This window comes from Blennius ocellaris (assembly GCF_963422515.1).
Source record: "Blennius ocellaris genome assembly, chromosome: 11".
Lineage (NCBI taxonomy): Eukaryota > Metazoa > Chordata > Actinopteri > Blenniiformes > Blenniidae > Blennius > Blennius ocellaris.
Genome location: NC_137660.1, coordinates 22,735,005 through 22,756,869, shown reverse-complemented (window position 1 = coordinate 22,756,869; position 21,865 = coordinate 22,735,005). Strand labels below are relative to the sequence as shown.

At 39.2% G+C, this 21,865-nt stretch overlaps 1 protein-coding gene across 1 annotated transcript in view; it reads left to right on the top strand.

Moving 5' to 3' along the window:
• The window catches only part of necab2 (N-terminal EF-hand calcium binding protein 2), a gene marked incomplete at both ends in the record, with an annotated part of 130,133 nt that overhangs the window by 72,541 nt on the left and 35,727 nt on the right, over positions 1–21,865 (top strand). Inside the window, 3 exons of the mRNA XM_080505106.1 lie at positions 7,003–7,139; positions 7,509–7,633; positions 19,816–19,895. Of these exons, the coding sequence (XP_080361232.1) occupies positions 7,003–7,139; positions 7,509–7,633; positions 19,816–19,895 (342 nt within the window). The remainder of the gene's footprint in view (positions 1–7,002; positions 7,140–7,508; positions 7,634–19,815; positions 19,896–21,865) is intronic.

The following is a 21,865-nucleotide window of genomic DNA, read 5'->3' as shown; positions in this document are numbered from 1 at the left end:
ATCAGAGACTTAAATGAATCCATCAACCTGTCTGTGCTTAGGCTGTTTACTCCTCCAGAGAGTTCGTCCACTCCCCTCTGAGAGCTCAAGCTCCATTTCAGGCCTTTGAGGCTGACCAGGCTTCTTCACACTAAGCTGAAGGATATAAGGATTTATCAGTGAATCAATACAAACTTTTACCATCCCAGTCTGTCTGAGAGATGGTCAGCCTGCCACACCTTCCTCTTTTTTTTTACTTCTGACACTATAAAGACTGTTGTCATGCTATTTAGACATAGCAGCACTGCAATCATGACATGATCCAGAGTCGTTTCTCTTAACTGGTGGGTTACATGAGAAGGAGACACTGTCTCCTTATCCAGAACCCTTTAATTACCAGATCTGGCGATGGGCGCTAATGGTGACTTTTACCATCCTGGAGTTTGGAGTACTGCTGTGAGAAAATTAAAGGCCAATCATGGCCTGACACTTTGTAGAAGGAGAGAAGTATAGACTGAATACAGGTTGCGCAATGACACATTGATTGTGCTTTCAGTTTACGTGCAGTTTGCAGGTGATCAACTAAGAATATTAGCATAAGTGATGCATGCAAACAGGAGAATTGATGTGGTTGTTTTGTGTGCTTTAAGACCTGCTTATACAAGAACCATCTGCAGCAAATTGAATCGTTTCCATGCTGGTTTGCTTTGTTTTGTCAAAACGTGATTGGATTTTCCCAAAATGCAATTAAAATAAAAAATTAGAATAGGAGAATATTCATAAGAAAGCCAAAACTGTGGGGAAAAGGAGAGCAACAGGATGGCAAGAAATTTACAAAACAAAAAAGTAAAAAATTAATCTCAGACCTGTTCCTGTGGCATATTAGCAGCATTGTCAGTTTAGTAACTGGTTTACTCTTTAAGTTCAGTTGATGTTACATCAGTTAGTACAAGGAAGATACTCTAAAATCTGGATCCTTGTAAGAAACAGGCACTAATGACAACGAAAAGAAGCAGAGAAACAGCTGCCAGCACTCATAAAGAAACAGCTTTTAGCATCACTGACACTGTGAATACAGACTGTCATTATTATGTATCTCTGAATAATTGAAGCTCTCCCCCTGTAGTGAATAGGAGTTTAGTGAAATAATAACTGATTAGCTTTTTATGAAGCTGACACAAACAGTTGGAAAGACAGAAGCGCTGCCTTTGAAGCTTTAGTGATTTTAATGACTTTACTTTTTTTTTTTTTTTTTTCAGAAAAGAAGGCAGTTGAATCTCTGCTAAAAAGAAAATGGTGGTGCTATAATTCATAATGAATGAGTAGGGTGTTGTCCAACATATTTGACTAATTTTGACAGTATAATTAAATGTCTGTCATGTAATGTGTAGAGCCCCTGTTGTCTGCCCTGATTTTAATAGATTTTTAAGCAAATGGCAAAACAAAACATTGGATTGTCCACACGACAAGCTCACAACTTTATGGTAAAAAAAAAAACCCAACCCACATCATCTTTAATTGGAATTGCAGTTTTATTCTTGGCAAACTGAGACCTAAAGTAATTTCTTTGCATGTTGTTGAAATTCATTGTGTCGCAGCATCAATCAGATGGTTGTACCAGTCAAACACGAGGCACACAAACCCTGTAACAAAGCTTTTTCGTGCTTAGACACTGAAGACGGAATAATTTCCCCCAACGAGCCCATCCTCTGTAATCACTGATTACCACCTTCTACAATCTCCTGTAATCAGCCACCTCCATCTTATCACAAAAGACGCTGTGTGTGTGTGTGTGTGTGTGTGTGTGCGTGCGTGCGTGCGTGCGTGCGTGCGTGTTTCAGTCACAGGGCTAATGAGGAGTTTTGCGATGAAATAAGTAAGATCTGCTCGAAACACATACACATGCACACACACCCACTCGTGGGCTTGTGTGACCCCCTGCTGGCTCAGTCAATTACTCCCACCTCATTAATTTTTTTTCTCGTCTCATAAAAAAAAAGCACGTCCACTCCAATTTGTGTTGACAAAAACGTGGACACTTTGAGAGCGCTCCCCGTGTGCCCTATTTCATTTATGATGACATTGGTGATGAGTGAAAACACAGCGAGATTTATAGGTGAGCGGAGATGAAGAGCTCACACACACACACACACGCACACGCACACGCACACACACACACACACACACACACACACACACACACACACACACACACACACACACACACACTCATCACAGATTTTCTCTAAAACTAATACACACTGGCTAATCAGCAGGCTGTGTACAGAGAGATGGGGCTGCCTCCTTCAGGGTCAGTGAGCTATGTGAATTATAGATCACAGTTTTTCTTCCCTGGGTTTTGTTTCTTGGCCCATGGGACACACTCAGGGGGAAAGAAGAAAAAGTAAGATAGACACAGGAGCTGCACAAAATTATCCGAAAAGGATAGGATTTGCAATGAGTAGATAGGTCGATAAGTATAGTGTTAATCATGCCAGCTTTGACTATCGTGTTTCAACCAGATTCTGCTCATTTGCCAAAAATAACTCAACTCACCAGCTTTGATGACAAATATGTTTCAGGGAGAGAAATGAAATCTTTGAAATGAAAATATGTCATCAAGCTTCATACAACTCCTATATAAAGGTTACTTTATATAGGAGTAATAGTGAGGTGTATTTCACAAATAAAAACAAAACGTTGCGCAGAGTAAATGTAAAGCACAAGGTCATCCATGCCCACACCCAAACACTGTTTTGTGTTTAAATGTTACAGAAACAAATTAACTAAAGGACACTATGCCAGCTGACTTAAGTTTGTGCTGCATTGATACTAGAAATGCTTTGTCATGGTTTGTTGAATCACAATAAGAACAGCATCCGTGCCCAAGCTGCACCACGTTGAAAACAAAAAGAAATCATGCAAAACGCAAACATTTTCAGATGTAAATCAAATAAAATCATCAAAAACTCCTCGTATTTTGTACAACCTGGTACACACACCCAATGTTCCATAGTCATGAAGGTGAAAGCATGTAAGTCGAATATGTGTGTTGATTTGTGTGTATTCCAGATGCGTCCTGTGTGTAGATAAGCTTCCACATTGGTGTACACGCAGTATCATATTTGCAAAAACCTTTCATAGAACAGGTGCAAGATGTCATCGATGCTTCTTGGGGAAAAAAACACATTTTGAAATTGTACTGAAAGCCCAGATTTTGTTCTCTGGGCTGCGCTGTAAATACAGTATTTGCTTGGCGCTTTTATCGGGTGCTCCCAAAAAGCAGGACAAACCTCCCTGGACTGTTCCACATGAAGAATCTGTGCATTTGAGTGTTGTGCATGTTTGCTTTCAGACCCGCGTGCGCACACGTGTGGAAACCATTGACTGTGATAATGGAAGTCAATACGGCATGTGTGATTCGGTGTCCCGCGGGAGCGTTTGTCTTTGATTAGAGCGCAGTGGAGAATGGCTGACTGCACAGGAACCTTAATTGCCTCCCTGAATCACTGCACTATGACTTCTGACAGTAAAGCTGACATGACCGACTGACTCCACTCTCCGGAGTACATGTGTAGTCAATTATGGCAGGGTACTTGATATTGAGGGAATTCTGTTTTATTCGGGCTGATGTTTGGCCCTAAACAGGTCTTGAGTGGTGCATGAACGTTACTTTGAATGTGAAATGTCTCACATGGAGTCACAGTGTTAGTTATGGTTGTCAGTCGAGCAGTTGTAGATATATTTAACAGAAAATGAAATGATATGCTTCATTGGAGTGGCATAGACAACTGTGGAATGTCTCACCACACCCTCTTCATCCAACCCCACTGTAACATGGCGTTTCAGTTGGGTAGTAGCAACATCAAAATATATTACCATTGACTTCTGTTGAGATCCTTAGGCAATACAAAGTTCAACTGTTCTCATGTCAGCTTGAAAAATCTGGTAAATCTGTTTACCTACTATGACTACTGTTATAGTCATTTTATGATTCGTATTCCCTTCCATAACACCGACAAGAAATGCAGTGAAAAATATGTCTTCCTATTAAATCATCCCAGGGTTTACCCTCCAATTATTTCTTTTCATCAGGATTTCTTCCCTGAGGTTAATGGTAAAAATAAATAAACAAATAACATCTCCTGGGGAAAGGTCTCCTGCGGCTTGCTCACCCTGAAGCTCTTTGAAAACTCACTGACCTAAGCCACCATTAGCACCACAAGTTCATTGAGAACAACCTTCACTTGACTGAATTATCTCCGCTTCACTTGTTTGAACTTATCCACCCCTGGAGGTACCAGGACCAGGCTGTAGATCCTATTTGGTTCCTTTTTTTGGAGTGTTGCTGCGTGAGCAGAATCACTGAAGCATCTGTCCAGCGCATGAATAACAATAATGGATGAGGCTTTCCAAAAGAACATTAGGTTTCTGCTAAGTATTTGTACTTTATTGAGTTATTTGACTATAAAATGAGTATAAAAAGGGAGATATAATATAATATCATAATATTAATAACACAAACAAATAAGGCATGTTCATCTATATTTATCTATATCAACTGATGTTATAGAATAATTAAGAAAAAGTCTCTTCATTCCATCCTATAGAAGTCTCCTATAGATAAATGGAGAACGTCCAATGTGATTTAATAAGTTTTTTTTAAAAACATTTAAGAAAGATCTGCTCTGTCTTCAGCCTTATCTTTCCTCGGCTGGCTTCCCATGATTTTTATGAGCTGACTTATGAGCACTTCAATAAATGGTTGTTGTCTTTTTCTGAATCTCTCTTCTGTTACTGTTCTTTTGCCCACAGGGGATCATCTTTATTTTTTATTTACAGCAACACTTCGATATATTAAACCTATTGAAGAACACAATATTTTTTTATATCTTTCTACACCAACATCCACAGTATTGCATTTGATTGCAGTGCTCCTCTCTGGTAAACTCAAGCAAATAAAAAAAGAAAACAACACATTTTCTTGTTCTTGTGTCTGCAAGAATTCAAGTTTGAATTCCCCAGTTATTCTTATTTGGTCACCTACAAAATGTATGCAAACCACCAATGCAATCTTTTTGCATGACCCTGCAATGTTCCCCTGTTATGACACGGGAGCTTTGTAAATTCGGCCTAAACTAACCAGAAAAGTGCAAGAGACCATCACAGTACGGTCATATGTTTCAGTGCTGTATAAAGCCAACCAGAAATAGATAACACTCAGAGCCTAGTGCATGCGGATTGAAATAAATCCAAAGCTAGACAGGTCTGCTGTGCCTCGATATGATTGGGCACTTTCTGAAAGATGGCCTGTTTCTTAGCCATCAGTTGAACCCCTCAATAATTGAACGGTTGCTGTGATAAGGTCATCAGAGTTACAGCAGCCCGTCTTATCTGAAACACTCAACTCTTCTTAGAGATGAATATGTTCACACTGTCAGCAGAGCAGCTCAGGGACTCCTGTGTCAGGATGTCCCTTCTCTTTATACTCTCCCTACTCTGGATTTTTGTTTTCATTACAATGAATCCTTTCAAAATTACAGCTGTTAAATCAATAAATTCTCATTTCCATAGATTTCCCATCATGGATCTGTAGCAGCACTTGGGACAATTGAAAACAACTCTGTGATAATTGATTACCAATGGATCCATAAGCTCTCTTGAAGCTCTCGTAAGAGTTAGAGAGTTCATATATGTCCGTGTTAATTGGTATTTTAGTAGAGTGGTGATTGATGAAGACAGCAGAGGACTTTATTGGTCCTTGGGCTCTTTCAGGGAAATGGTGTTGCGTTGAATAAGAAGATGATAGATGATATTTTAGACTGAACTCGTGTTTTTCCACTGATTCAAAACAGAAACAATATACAGTAACAAAATTGCATTTTTACATCCCTGTGGAGCTTACAAGCTCAAGCCGAAAGGTTTTTGAGTCCGGCACAAACATTTTAGATCTACAACATGCGCCGTAAATAGAAGATGCTTGTCTTTTCTTTTTTTTTTTTGCTTCGTTACATGCTGCCCATCCACTTTGAGAGACACTTCAGCTGTCAAGCAAATTCACGGAAAGATTTCTGTTGGAAAATCTTCTCAGGCGAATGAACGCTGGCTACATTGCTGCACTGTGATGTGTAAAAGGCATTATGAAGTAAAATGCTTGTGATGTTATAAGGGACTTTGCCATGAAAGCAAGGTTATGTTCTCTTACCAGATCTTCAAATCTATGATTTGATGACTGTGATGAGACCTCTGATAGGACGATGCTTGTGCGAGTCTGTTTTAGGGAAACACTGCAAGCAAACGCATTCCTTAAAACAGATTTCTGCAAGTGTAGATGAAGCCACAGAATCACCTCCTCTCTTTACTAAGAAATGCAGTTGGAGCCGAGTGTATTCAAGGTGGACGTCGGTGACTTAATGATATATTTTAAAGCGCCATTTGCGAATGGTGCTTCAAGAATGACCAAACATGAGGAGGGAATACTTCAAACCTTATAAAGTGCTACAAAGCATATATTTTTTCATAGTGCTTTTCATAGAGGAACTATGTTGAGAATAAATTGCCGTTGTAAAACAGTTGTTTGCCTTTTGTTACCATCTATAAGCCTGTTTCTTTATTTTTTTTCTCGTATTGTTTAAATTGAAGAAATATTGTAATTCTTCTGTAATATTTCCTTTTGTTATCTGTTAACACATTTTTTGGGGCATATTTGTTGCAAATAGCACATTTTATTGTGGGATAGTCAGACTCAATAGTAGGAATGCATGACTTCTGTGACTGTTTTATATTGGTCAAGTCAAAGACATGTATGTTAGGTTTCGTGAACGATGGCTCTAAATTAGGAATGCACACGGCTGTCTGTCTCTGTGCAATAGCCCCATGCGGGATGTTTCATTCTTCTTTCTAAAGGAGAACTGGGACTGACTCCAGCCCCTCCAGGACCACGTGTTCAATAAGTGGGCATAAAAGATAACTGGCTGGAAGGATGATAAAGTTGTTCTGAAGTTTCTTTTTGTTTTCTCCCAGGTCTACGAGAGAGGAACCAACGTGGAACAGTTTGTGACCCGTTTCCTGCTGAAGGAATCGGCCAATCAGATCCAGTCTCTCCTGAATTCGGTGGAAAGCGCAGTGGACGCCATTGATGAGCAGCACAGCCAAACAGGGTGAGTAGGCGAGTCCATAGCTGGCTGCTGTGTGTGAAATTGAGTGTGTGTGCATCTGCTCCATTGTTTTTGTGTGTGTGTCATTTAGGATTGTGCACTTGTATCATGGCACTGTCCGTTAAACTCAGCGTGTCAGCGACTCAAATGGTAACCAGACAGCGCTTCAAGCGCAAATCTGCTTTGGTTAAAACATCTGTCGCTCTCAAACAGAAACCAATTTCATCTCCTTTATCACATTTTCATCTCTTTCAAACTCGTCCTCACTCGTCTTTTTCCCCTCCCTTGGGTTTAGGCCAGTTGTTAAAACCCTGTCTCCATTTCCTTCATTGTAATTAATTCCTTTCTCGCTTCCATCTCGTGTTACTTCAGTCATCTACCTGCCAAAGTGAGCCCACGCGTGTCAGAGAAGCGTCAAGAAAACGCCGTCCCTGACTACCCACCTAACAACAGAGTCAGCGCCAGGGAGGCTGTCAGGACCATCAACACTGCCTCAGGTGACAAATGCAAGCACACACGCACGCACACACGCACACACACAGACACAGACACAGACACAGACACACAGACACACACACACACACACACACACACACACACACACACACACACACACACACACACACACACACACACACACACAGAAGAGTGTAATATGATTATGGAGACCGTTCTGTCAAGCCTTTGTATGCTTAACGTCATGTCTTATACGTTTGATGGGATTACATTACTCGTTATGGCCACTAAATCAAACTCTGACTAATAGTCAATACACACACACACACACACACACACACACACACACACACACACACACACACACACACACGTTCTCCTTGGGGTGTCCTGTGACACATGTTTGATCTCTACACCATCGAATGTGTTTTGCACTTTAAACTTGAATTTATTCCTAAATAATTTGCTGAAGAATTGAGCTTGGGCTCTGTGTTTGGGTGCCATAAATAATACAATTTAATGCCCCATGAAAAAAAAAAAAAAACCACCACGCACACAAAGTCATATGTATAATTCAAGGGATATTGCATTGACTGACATCAATTTCCTGCAAATTCATCCGGGAACTCAACATGAGATATTATTATTGCCCAACAGTAAATGTTACCAAAGTCCATAATTTAAAAAAAAGAATGATCTTCATAGAACAAAAGGCTCTCGAAATGTCTCTCTCTCTCTCTCTCTCTCTCTCTCTCTCTCTCTCTCTCTCTCTCTCTCTCTCTCTCTCTCTCTCTCTCTCTCTCTCTCTCTCTCTCTCTCTCTCTCTCTCTCTATCCATCACTGAAAGACAGCTTTTTTAGCTGCATGCACAGGTTTGATGTGTCGTTATGTAGCAAAAGGGCACCGCAGATTCATTTCAAAAGGAGGTAGTGGAAAACGGCTCAGAGAAGTGAAGGGCTGTAAGAGGCAGAAAATAAATGAGGGAAGAAGAAAAGGGAGAATGTTGACAGGTGGTTAAATTATCCTTGAAACTGTTGCAAATCAAGCCTGCTGAAGTGAACCTGTCCAGTCAGCATTGAACTCTTGAAATGTGCTATGTCGGGCTGCTTTTGTGAATTGCAGGAGTCAAAGTGGCTCAAACAAACAGCACATTGATTAATTGGCTGTGTTTTCTTTTCTTTTCTTTTCTTGGAGGATGTCCACAACCCTCATTATGATCTCTTACTATTGCAATTTTACTCTTTTACAGCCTCTTTCTCTCTGTAGTGTTGTAACATCTGGTGGTTAAGACTCTTATTGCATGCTCACCTTCAGGCTTTGCGACCCTCCGTCAAACGGCTCGCTGAAGAAAACGCACTTCACGTGTTGTTGAGAAATGACATCACTTATCACAACAACAAACCTCATTGGAGGAGAGTAAAAAGGAATTGCTCAGGTTGAGGTGGGATGAAAGGCTTAAAACGCAAAGGTAACATGACTCGGTCACCCGAGATGTTATTGACAAGCGGCAGTTAAAGGTGAAGGATGTTGTCCTTTCAAGGGTCAATGTGTCATTTTGCCTGAGCTGGAGGTCTTGATGAATGGAGGGCTGCCCGCTCAGTGTCAAGCTAGACTAAGGGTCGTTATTTACGATGCATGATCCAAACCACAAAGGGCCTGAAAGCGTGCCAAATTTCATGCTCACACATACACATTGCCGTTTTACTTTGTGTGTGTTTTGCAAGTTGATCAACTCAGAATGACATTTTGACATGAAGCGCAAACCGAAGTATTCAAATGAGGGACTTTGGAAGGCTCGCACCACTGAAAATATCTCACCGTGAAGTCTGCAAATAAAAGCCAATGGGGAGGCGGCTGAGGAAACGCTTCTCGTCACGATACGAGCAGCGATTTTCATCTCCTTCTTTAAGCTTGTTAAAAAAGGAAACAATCATGAACAACAGTGTAAAATCACAATGTGCATGGTAGATGAATCCATTACCTCAAGCTCCTCACAGTTCTTTCACTGCCTGATGTTTTATAATTATGAAGTCAAACACACTCCATTACTTTTGCATCATGTTACAATATACAATATACTAGATACAATATTTGTGTCCCCTGTTAGTAAATCAGCTTTCATGCGTGTGCACAATATCAAATTTGTTTCTGTATTTTTTATTTTTTTTTCATTGAGTCGATCGGGCTGACAGTGCTTTTCCATCCACTTTACTATTTTAATGGCACATATTGTCTGCACAGGATGAAGATGAATATAAAAATGAAGTGTTTGACATTCTCAGGCAGGTCTGGTCTTCGTGCCTTCAATGACTAAACTTTTGCATTCACTCAGTTTGACTTTGCAGTTTGTAGATAATGGCTCTCAATGACAAGAAGTCAGACTGTGATCTATATGCATCCCAAGTGGCACCACTTTCTCAATAATGCAGCCCAAATGATGATTATATTGGGTTCGACAGCCCGCCTTTTCCCAGTCACAGGATCTGGGAAACAGCATTTGAACACAGGTAAATGGGAGCTTCCCACGAGGACAATGGAATGTTTTGGAGAGCCCCCCTCGTGACACGCAACATGGCATAAATGTTCTCTGTCAAATTAATCATTTTATTGTTATTTTATGAAATCTAATTGTTGTCTTTTTGATACCAAGACGTAATGATTCAATAGAGATTGAGTACGAAAGAAAAGAAAAACAACTAAGGCACAGCTGTACTGTACACATGAGCATGAATGTAATGAAACTGAATTGTACGTCCCAAGATTTATTTGATCCCATTTTAGCTGATAATTGAGGCTTGTTGTTTTCTATTTTTCATGGTTTGAAACAGCCATTTTCCCAGTTTGTAGTTGTTTTATATATAATGGTGAATCCAAACATTATATTAATTTTCCCAGCTCCTAGCTGTATGAATAGGTTACAATTCAAAGGGTCATGTTCACTTTTCTTAATCAATCATGGGCCTGCTTGAGTAACCCGTCACATATTCCATTCAGAAAGCCATTATCCTTCCCTTCAAGAGGGAAGATATGCTCCCACATTGGATATTTTTTTCTTATTACAAGGTTGAATTTGCTAAGCAATATGAAGGAAGTCTTTTGTGCTGAGGAAACATAAAATGCAAGTACTTTTTGATTTATGGCCCCAGGGATGCAGTTAACCAAGTGAACCTTTGCTAGTAGCTTTGTTTGGCTTCTGTACATCTTTGTTTTTCATGGGGAATGGCTTATACACACACACACACACACACACACACACACACACACACACACACACACACACACACACACACACACACACACACACACACACACACACACACACACACACACACAGATGTATACACTTTTACAGTGTTGTCAGATCAAATGGAGCGCAACACTGATGGCTCTTTATTCCAAAAGCGCGCTGCCTAAAAGCAGTTTGTAGTTTGTCCCGTAAGTCGAGCAACACATCCTCCTCATACCTGACTCACATTCTACCCTTACAACAGGAAGGAGGGATTCTCTTTTATCTTTGTACATGATAAAAGCTGCTCGCCTTTGCAAAGAAATACACATAAAAAAGGTGAATTCGAATTTGGTGGATTTATTGGTTGGGATGGTAAGCAATTTTTTTGTGACTGCATGAAAAAGTTAAATCATGAAGGTACTGTAAATGTGTCTTCTGCTATAAATAAACAGCCCGGTAGAAAATGGAAAATCCATTTGTGGCAGCAGTCTCTTGTTCTCTAAAAGCATTTCTATTCAGTGTTTTTTCTCCCTGCAAAAATGCACTTTAAATGTTCTTGGATGCATCCACATTAACTTCAAATGAAGTAAACAAGCTTTCAGTGGGTATCTTAGAATCTTTATGTTGAACAGAAACCTGATTTTCTTTTCCAGGGGGTTGCAGAGTAGAAACTGCATTTAATATTTATTTACAGTAGTATTAAACCAAAAATGTTCTTCATTGGTTGCTATTTTGTTAAAAAAAAGGTCAAGCAGATGCCTTTTCCCTACATAATGTTTTAGATAAAGCAATGAAAATAAATACATTGGGGAGGGAAACTATCACTTAAGCTATACATTTTTAGACTGGATGTAGTAATTGAAATTACACAATAAGCTGTATTGCAAAACCAGAAATGCAATACACAGTTTAGAAATGGTGTTTTCTGAAGTTTAATACCATTTATCATTTTCAAGGAGAGAATTTCAGATGAAATCAAGAACTAATGGCTTATTATCTTAACAGCATGAATAGTAGAAACAGCTATCTGTGGCTCATTAAAAAAAACTCTTAATAGTTATGTAAATGCTGCTAAAATATAGGAATTGCATTTGTATTTCCTGCATTAGATTGTTGGTAAATGTTGCACACCCCCTTGCATGACATTCTTTTTAAAACCAACACTTAGTCTGAAATGAAAGCTTATTTTTGTTTGTTTACATTCAAATTCTACTTTGTGCATGCACTATCTAATATTAAAGTTTTAAATGTGCTTTGTATGCCATCAAACAGAGCCAGGCTTACAATCTCAGTCTTAAAACTATCCTAAGCTATCTGGCAGTTGCAGTTTAAGTTGAAGGATCACAACCCAAGAAATTGTGATTAGTCTAAGTTTGTGTCTGATAGGATGAACTGTATGTGTGAGAGGAAATGGAAAGTGGCCATACAAGAGTATGATCTTTTTTTTCTTTCCTTATTTTTATTCCACAAGAAAGTGAACGTATGAATTTCCTAAAAAGTCAAACTCGTTTTCATTAAAAGTGAAATGAAATAGTTTGGGCAGCGCTGTTAATGGTGCATGGTTAACTTGGACAAGCATTATGTTCTTCTGAGATGAATAACAAGTTATGATTAGAAAGCATGTCAGGTAAAGTACCTCAGTAAATGATGAGAGTCTGCACTAAAAAGCAAAAACTGACTGCATCTGATTGTATTTCATCTCAGTTTTTCTTGTTTTCTTCTCTTCTGTTGCTTTAACTGGAAGTGAATGTTCAAAGGCCGGCTCAACGTGCAAACCATATATAATTATGTGGCACATAAAAAATGTATGAAATCCATCTGCTGTTATTTGACTGAAAAAAAAGCTAAACACTTTAAATAATGAAACATTTCGGACGTATTTTACCAAACATTGCACTGAAGAGAAGAGAAACTTCTGCATCGTGAGGCCTTTTCTCATCGATTTACAAATACTATCTCCAGGAGATACAATAGCCTGAAGACAAACACCTTATTAAAGCTATAACACACTGTGATGTGCTGCTTTGTAATATTTGTTATTTACAGTGCGTTCTGTACATATCTTCGCATTAAAGACACTTAATGCTGCTTCTTTGAAATGTCGCAGCCTTCTTTCCCCCCCCCTGTTGTTTCTTGCAGAAGAAGAATGAGGTTACAGTGGGATGACACTCACCGAAAAAGCTCCACTCTGTTCCTAAGACCCTGAAAAGTTTCCTTCGCTGCAGCGCTGCATGGAAACAAAATCAATACTTGACTTGTACATAAATCACAGTTCAATGGTCCAATTTTCAGCTCCTGTAGCTTTGCGAGTCCGACATCTGCCACTTGTCTGGAGAATGTATTGAGGATCTAATTTAGTTTAAAGCTAGGTCAGAAGTCTCTCAGCCTCTGTATGTTATTTCATTATTTTATTGCAAGTTGATGCACCATAAATAAATCCCTAGAAATCAGCACCGTTCACTCGCTTTGAGTTTCGGTCATTTGCTTCATAATCTCAGCAAATATTGTCAAGTTCAAACTCAAACGTTTGTGTTGCAAAGAAAAAAAAAGTAGAGTTGAGGTTTTGTGGGGGATTTCATTTGTATTTGACTATGCCTGGCAGCCATGCACACGACCAGTTTTGATTTTATTGGCTGTGGCTGAAGGACAAACCAACTCACACAAGAATTTGATGTATTGCACTTAATTCCTCTGCACTGTTCAGCCTCGATACAACGCAGGGAAAACATTCTTACAGCGTGTCACCATACGCTGCGCAAAATACATGTTTGATGTGAAGTTTGAAAAACTTTTTCTGAACTCGTGCCGGAGATGTGGACTTTTTGGATTCGGAGAGCAATAATCACCCTCTGTTGTTCATGTCCTTTCCATCTGATGATCATTTTCATCCTTTTAGTGAAACTCAAGCACACATTTTGTCTTATGCCAAGAGGAAGTTTTAGTCATTGCCAGACTTCATAATGTTTTTCACAAAATGTTTTTTTGATTATGACTCTTATGGCTATAGACTTACTTCTACATAGCAACGTGACACAAACGCAGGAACAGCAGGGCCTGGGTGAGGTTTATCGATGGTACCTTTACATCTAGGAATGCAAAAAAATAACCGAGACCACATTGACAGACACTCCAATATTCCTGCATTTGAGACAAAAACTAAACATTTTTCAGGTCAATTTGATTTCACCCCTTTAGATGGAGTCAAAGAGTACATTCACATATCATGATTGTTAATCTTTTTTTTTTTCTTCTTTTTTTTTACGAATGGGAAGTTGTCTTGCAACTACACTTTATCAAAGTAAGGAGATGGTTGACTCACTTGATTTATTTCAATGCCCCCATCATGGTGTGTTCAAAGAAATTGATTATTAAACCAAATCAAACAAGTGTAGCACATGAATTACCAGCAAACTCTCAGCATTGTTATCCAAACACATTTTTGATTATGCCAATATAATAAAACTAATGCAGGCAATGAATAAAATATATTCATAAAAGTGGCTTTCTGTGGGATTTTTCTTTTTTAATAATTTATTGTTAAATATTAAGTTTGTGTTTATGCATTTTTCATAGATTTTATACATTAATCATTGTTTCATAGAAGCAGGAATGATTTAAATACATACAGTATACATCAACAAGCCCTTTCTCTTTTAATATTTACTTTGATGCAGCTTCACTGTAAAACAAGTCAAAGATGTAACACCAACCTATTGTACTCTTTGTCAGCCTTTGACTCCCCTTCCCTCGGTTCTGTTTTCTCACCCAGCGCCCCCTCACATCCACCCCACCCCCTCTTTCATACTGTGGGCTGTAAAAGCAACACTGACAACCGAGGTCCTTGACGTCAACTGTGCTTTGTCTTCAGTCGGGACAAGTCGATTGATTAATGGCTCCCGAACCCTCTATACCACACTTTCAGCTGTACGCGCACACTGGTAATAGCCTTGAAGTTTTTATTTTGCTCCCTTTTTGTGCCACAAATGGTGTGTTTTAGTTTTACTGCCATTGTGGGGACCAAAACCCAGAGCAGACACCACACTTGTGGGGTCAGATCCCTCTTATTGCAACTAAAGGTACTGGTCCCCGACTAAAGACTAATCAGCTGAAACTAAGATAATTGTGTTTTGGACTCAGTTCATGATAAGTCATTGGATGGGTTTTACATCGTTCAATAGATGTTTTTTATTCACACCGATCTTGCAGCAAGTTTATCGTTGTCAGTCGTTGATATTTTTCCTCTCTTGCATCAGATTTTATTTTTTTGTACTGCAGAATCAACAAAAATCATAGATTTTGACCCTAGGTAAGATTTAATAGTGAGAAAAAATGTTTTTCATTTCTTTTGCTTGTCCAGGTTTTCATCCATTGATCCATTCCAGAACAAACCCGAACAAAATCTAAAATTTAAATCCTAGTACCAATTGTCATGTACATGTGTACTGCTGTGTGGTTTATACTGAAGACAAAGCTTTACCACACAGCTGTTATAATGTCTCTTTTCTCCTCCAGCTCCTCCTCATAGAGCAGAAGATGCAAACATGTGCAGCAAGCAGATGAACAAACTTCAGTCTGAAGTTAATTCCTTACATTTTAATGTTGTGCATTTGGAGTGGTTTAAAAAAAAGCAGAGTGTCTCTTTTACCCTTGCTCTGTGTGTTCCACTTTAACATGAAGAGAAATCCCCAGCCCAACAGGCCTGCTGTGCAGTTATGTGAGGGCAATTGCTGGAGGTGGGAGGGCTTTAGTGAGCAGTCAATTTCACACTTTATACAAGTACAGTAAGGCGAACACGCTGCACTGTGTGTCTTGTTAGGCAGCTCTGGCTTGCAGGATGCACTGAGGTGAAAACAGCATGTAAAGGGGTTTGTTAGCCACTTGTCATTTTTTTTCCTCCAACTGTAACCTTGTTTATTGATTATGGAGATACAGTAAACGTACGTCTGACTCAGTACAAAAAGTAACAGATTTTATGTGTCGTTGAGCACATTTTTGAAGAATGTAACCACCTCTCAGCAGCTTTTTTCGGCAAAACTTTATTCAGTGCTGATCCTGTTGAAAACATAAAGGCTTGGAGACATTTGAAATGCACTGGCTGTTTAAGCTGGTGAGCTAAACTGGACTTCAGACAGTTTCTGCACTGGTAAATGTTTCAGTTGATGCATTTGCGGCCAACGATTCTTATTGTTCTCCTTGGTTCAAGGAGTTGTAGTAGAAGTAGAAGTCACAAACTATCAAATAACAAATGATGCTTTTATCCATGACGAGGCGTCATGGATAAAAGCTCGAGACAGCCTTTGAGTGGGTGGAAGTGGATGAGTAGGCCAGTGTCAGGAGGGCAGAAGAAAAGCCTGCAGCCTGTTAATGTACATACAGTAAATGCTCGCCACGTCTATTTTGCACATATTAATTTTACAAACAGCAGCTGTCTGGAAATTGTAAAGCCAAAATCCAATTTTCTGCAATGGAGAGAGAAGTGATTTTACACAAATCTAATGCCAAATGTGCTTGTCTGTCTGATGTGAGTAAACAATTACAGCAAATACCAACATTTCAAACAGATAATGTAGAAAGGAATAATATAATCACCCACATCCTGTCTATCTGACAAGAGCAATGCAAATATTTCCAAGAATTGACCATTTAATGTGAGCAAACAGTTTCTCTTTTTTGTGGATTTTTGGACTTTAGTGTACCATGTATTATTTTTTTTGATATAACAGTGCACTGTGCACTGTAAACAGCACAGCACTTTCTTTCCAATTCAAAGTTTTGTGCTACTTTGCTGTGAAACATTGTTTGTATGTAAGTTTGTACACTGGTTTAACCTAGTTAATAAGTCTGTGAATGTGGTAAATGGGTTTCACATCAAGAGTTTCCAGCTTTTTCACTGTATGAGCAGCCCACAAAGCACTTTACGCTGTAAAGCAGATGGACCCATTCACAGTCAACCCATTCACAGTCAACACAACACATTCACACACACAACAATGGAGAAGGCCATCACGCAAGGCGTGATATATATATATTATGATATAACACCAATTATGTGAATGTGGAGTAATTCAAATCAGCTTTATAATTAAAAAGAAAGTCAATAGACACACACTCCACTGTGTTAAATTTCAGGACAGTAATTCTTGACACACTTCTATAATTGGCCAGGCCACTTATTTCCTAAGTCCATCAAAATGACCACAAGGCTTCTATCTCTAACCGTTTCCATGGTTACGGGCTGTAATTTAGTTGGTGTGTGTGTGTGTGTGTGTGTGTGTGTGTGTGTGTGTGTGTGTGTGTGTGTGTGTGTGTGTGTGTGTGTGTGTGTGTGTGTGTGTGTGTGTGTGTGTGTGTGTGTGTGTGTGTGTGTGTGTGTGTTCGGGATGGAGGGAGGTAGCTCCTAATTGACTGGCTGTTAAAGCTTTTAATGAAGAGTGGGCAGCCGCTCTCCAATTAGCTGTGAGGGGGCCATCAGGGGATGAAAAAAGGCCAACAGCTCAGGGGGGTGGCAAGGAGGAAGCCGCCGGGAGGAAGAGAAAAGAGGAAGGAACTGAGTCAAGAGAGAGAAGCAGAAGGGGAAGAAGGTGAACGGGTGTCATGTATACATCAAATATGGGGTAAATTATTGATTTGTTGGGTTTTTCTATTTTCTCTGTTAAAAGCACCTAGGGATGACTGTGTGGTATTTGGTGCTATATAAATAAAGTTGAATTGAATTGAATTAAATGAGAGGTCAATTACATGCTTTACGAAGACACACAAATCGAAAACCATCATCAACAAAGACAGTGAAGGAAAAGAGGAATACTCCAGCTCAGGGTTCCACATCACTATAGAAAAATATACATCACGTATACTTAAAAGCTCCATGTTAAGCATTTTGACATATAAATAATTAGTTCACATCAGAGTGCTGCAGCAAAGGGTAGAGGCTCTGCACTTTGTATTTCTCTACGAGTCAGATTTGACAAAACGTGCAGGAATTTTATAAAGTGCTTTCAAATACTTTAAATACACCTCTCTAATCACAAAGTGATGAAATTGTGACCGTGCCTCACTGGTTTGCATTGCTTTTCTGATCTTTCAGAATAGTGGTACAGGAGTTTTCCCACTCAGAAAACAAGCCACAGACCAAAGTATGGACACACTAGAGATTATGAATCTCAGTGTGGTTCTCCTGACTAAATAAAGGCTAATGAAATTAAATGAAACGTGCTAGATTATTTCAAACACCAAACAGTAAAAAGAAATGTTACATATTGCATCACACCATGGTCAGTTTACTTACTGTAACTCATTGGCAGATGTGGCAAGTTAATCAAAGATTTGTACGTCGTCACTGTAAACAACTTAATTTTTCGGGGATCCGGATTCAGATTTTCTTGATTCACTCTTTATTTATATTTTCACACAATTAAAGTCACTTTTTTCTGTGTACACTATTGCACTCTGAGTTTAAGAGTTTTGAGTTGTGTAGCTATAGTATAAAGTATATAAAGTAGCTATAGTCAGAGATCTTCACACATCTAGTTGCCTCTGTTACTTTGCTGCATTTCTTTATTAGTTTACACTTTCACTGGATCGTCATTGTCATTGTTTACTGTTGATAAACAGTCTCCACTCTGTAATGTGCAAAACAAAGTCGATACTTTTGATCTGATCATAGCATATTAAAGCCAGAGCTGCTTTCGAGGGTTAGATTCCAGTGTCATTAGCTACTTTATAATCACACTGGAACAAAGCACCAATTATACAGAACACCTCAAAGAAGCTTCCCCAGCCATACATTTCTTCGCTGTCTTTGAACGGGCCGGGGTTTGTTTATGATACACACATATAATTGCCTGTTTATCTTTACCTTTGAAACTCCCACTATACATGAAATATTCATGATGAAAGATTTTTTTTTAAGTGGTGAACAGTTTAGCCGATACATTTTAATATTGGTTTAATAGTTCAAGATACAGTAGCACAGCTCATGTTATAACTTTGTTTATGGCACTGTTTTCAGGTAATTAGTTAAACCTGAAGTCCAAAGAGTCGCTCCTTAATTATCCATAAAAATCAGTTATGGAATACAAAATATTGTCATTTACATGACATATTTTATGCAATGAATATAATTAAAAATACTGAAAAAATGTAATGTAACAGCGACGTCTCTACTACATGCCTGTCAAGAGCTTTTCACAGTAACCATCATTTGATTTATGTTCATTTTAAGTTTGTGTTGATGTTTCGATGCAAGACATGAAGTCCAGGTATGACCCGGAATATTTAAAGTGTGGATTTTCGTACATTGAGGATAAAAAGCTGTAGTGAAGTGCTTGAGCATGAAACCTTCCAAATGGCTATGTTCTATGATCGTTATCATCAAATGGCTTTGATCAGATATGAACTTTCATGCAACGTGTAAACTTTGATCAAGATTAGAGCATGTACACCCCATATCATCTCTGTTTCCAGCAGGTGGCGCGATGGCCAATGATCATGATTGTAATTTGGCTGTGATCAGCTCTGGACTCTAATGCAACTTGTTAAGTTTGAGCCAGGTCAGACCACCTTGAGAGTGGTTATTAGGCACTTCCTGTTTGATGGTGAAAATCAAAGTTGGTGGTGTGGCCACGCCCATTCCTTTTTTTGTAGTTCCCTGACTGAGAGTTGTCATATGGTTGTGATGAGGATTGGTGAGGATTCATTTTGGTTTGGTGCTTGCTTACCAGAATAATCACTAAAGCTGACATGTTGCAACAGCTATCGAGTAAGAAATTAAACAGCAGTGACCTGAATGATCTATTTATACTCTGCTCCATATGGGATATTGCAACAATGACAGACAAGGTCATCAGCAGTCTGGTGACTTTATTTCAATGAGCTGAATTTGAATGAGTGCTATCGAGCTCCATCAGGTGTTCTCACAAATCAGGTGCAAGTGATGCATAGTGATGTACATTCTTACGATTTGATTCACGCTGTGCTGGTATGTGTGTGTCGCAGGTGCAGTGGAAGTGAGGAAAGAAGGTCTGGAGGCTCAGATCAACCGCCTGGCTGAACTGATCGGACGGCTGGAGAACAAGGTAAGAAAGACATACAAGCAAGAAAGAAAAAGAAAAAAACCAGTTGAGGTCTTTTGGGGAATCGATTTCTTTTATATACAATAAACCCATTGAGGTTTATTGTAACTGTAACGACAATACACCAATGCTTTTATATAAAGGGGTATTCAGTCTTTATCTGGATCATTTCAAATACGTTTTAATCTCAAAATCTATTGAAAACTCTATTTTAATAAGCTTAGTTTAAGTATTTCAACTACGAGGAAATATTCGACAGATAAATTAGTTTCTACATCGCTGGCATTCCGACTCTCAACTCCAACTCTCGAGTGATACCATAAACAAAGCATTTCAATTCAGAAGAATGTTCGTGTTCATAATTTTCTACCCATTATAGATTGTGACCATTTATCAGCTCGAGTACCCTCATTTAAAAGGTTACATATTCCTGCGCCGAGAGCACTTGTTTGATTTTAATAATTTGTAGAGGTCTTAAAGGGGCACATCTCGTCTAATTTATTCATCATCTAATGACCTCTTTGTGTCATCTTGTGACTGCTGTGTGGGAGATTGGGACTTATTTACCGTACAAGATCTGTTGACAATGAGACATCTGAAATTATGTTTCTTTCTTCTCTCATTAGAACTTCATCCCCCATTTGTGTTTGAGTGGATCTCACCACAGTGTGATTCAATGCATTAACAGACATCTCTGTGCTGCTATGTGACACATCAGCACCAGCAGGAGGGGTCATATTTTGCATTTGATGAGATTTTTTTTTTTTTTGGGGGGGGGGGTATTTTCAGCTCTGCTAATCTTCCCACAAATGCATTTTCCTTACAAATTCTGACATAATTTATAAGACAAACAAACAACAGTATGAGATTAATGCCAAGATGCAATTGTTTAGTCTAAAAATAATATATTCTATCAAGCATAGATCATACTTTTTTTTTGCATCGTGTATCTACTTAGTGAGTGTTAATACGATAATGGCGGTTCCTGTGTGATCTTATAGTGATGGGATTTACAGGAGAGCTGTGCAGTTTACTAAAAACAGAGTGACTCCAAGATTATTTCTGTTGCTTGAATCAATTTATCACCAATTGTAATATGACCATATGTGGACTCTCATGCAATTTGTAAAGTTTCAGCCAAAATGGAGCATGTACACCTCATTTCCAAGCTCAAATGGCATCACGACTGAGTGTCATCATACACACTCTGATGCAATGTGTCAAATTTGAGGCCGATCTGGCCTCATTCAACCGATTTACACTGCACTTCCTGTTTCATGGCAAAACATCAAACTTCGTGAGATGGTCATGGCCACGCCCTAAGACTTTTGCGAGAGATTTTGATCACTTTTGCCCATCAACCTCTTTTCTGTCAGACCCTAATAAGCTAGATTGGTTGGTTGGCTGGTTGGTTGGTTGGTTGGTTGGTTGGTTGGCTGGTTGGTTAATTGGTTGGTTGGCTGGTTGGTTGGTTGGCTGGCTGGCTGGTTGGTTGGTTGGTTGCAATTTGGCAGCATGTGGAGATTGTGCACATTAAAGGTTAACAAAGGATGAAAGAAAGGAAGAGGAGAAAGCAGAAAATGAAGCATGCTGGGGCTTAATGAGGAGTTTCGGGGTGGAAAAGTAGTAGCACTTAATTAACACTAAGTGATGGATTTCATTGAAGCAACGAACTGCTTCCTCGGTTTTTCATCTTCTTCGCAGAACTCAAGCTCGAGAAGCTGCTTCATCCTTTCTCCCTTCCTTCGTTGTCACATCCATCACCTCTCCCTCTCGACCCCCTCTGCCCTCCACCTCACCCCTGCTTCTCACCTCATCCAGTACTGAACATGTTCAGGCTAGTGGAGCCCTGGCAGACTCAGCTGTCTTTGCAAGAGCAGGCCACTACAGCAGAAAGAGCTAAGAATATCTAAGCACTGTGTCCTGCCACGGGGGAGGAAGACAGGTAAGGTATGGCAGGAGAGACGGTGAAT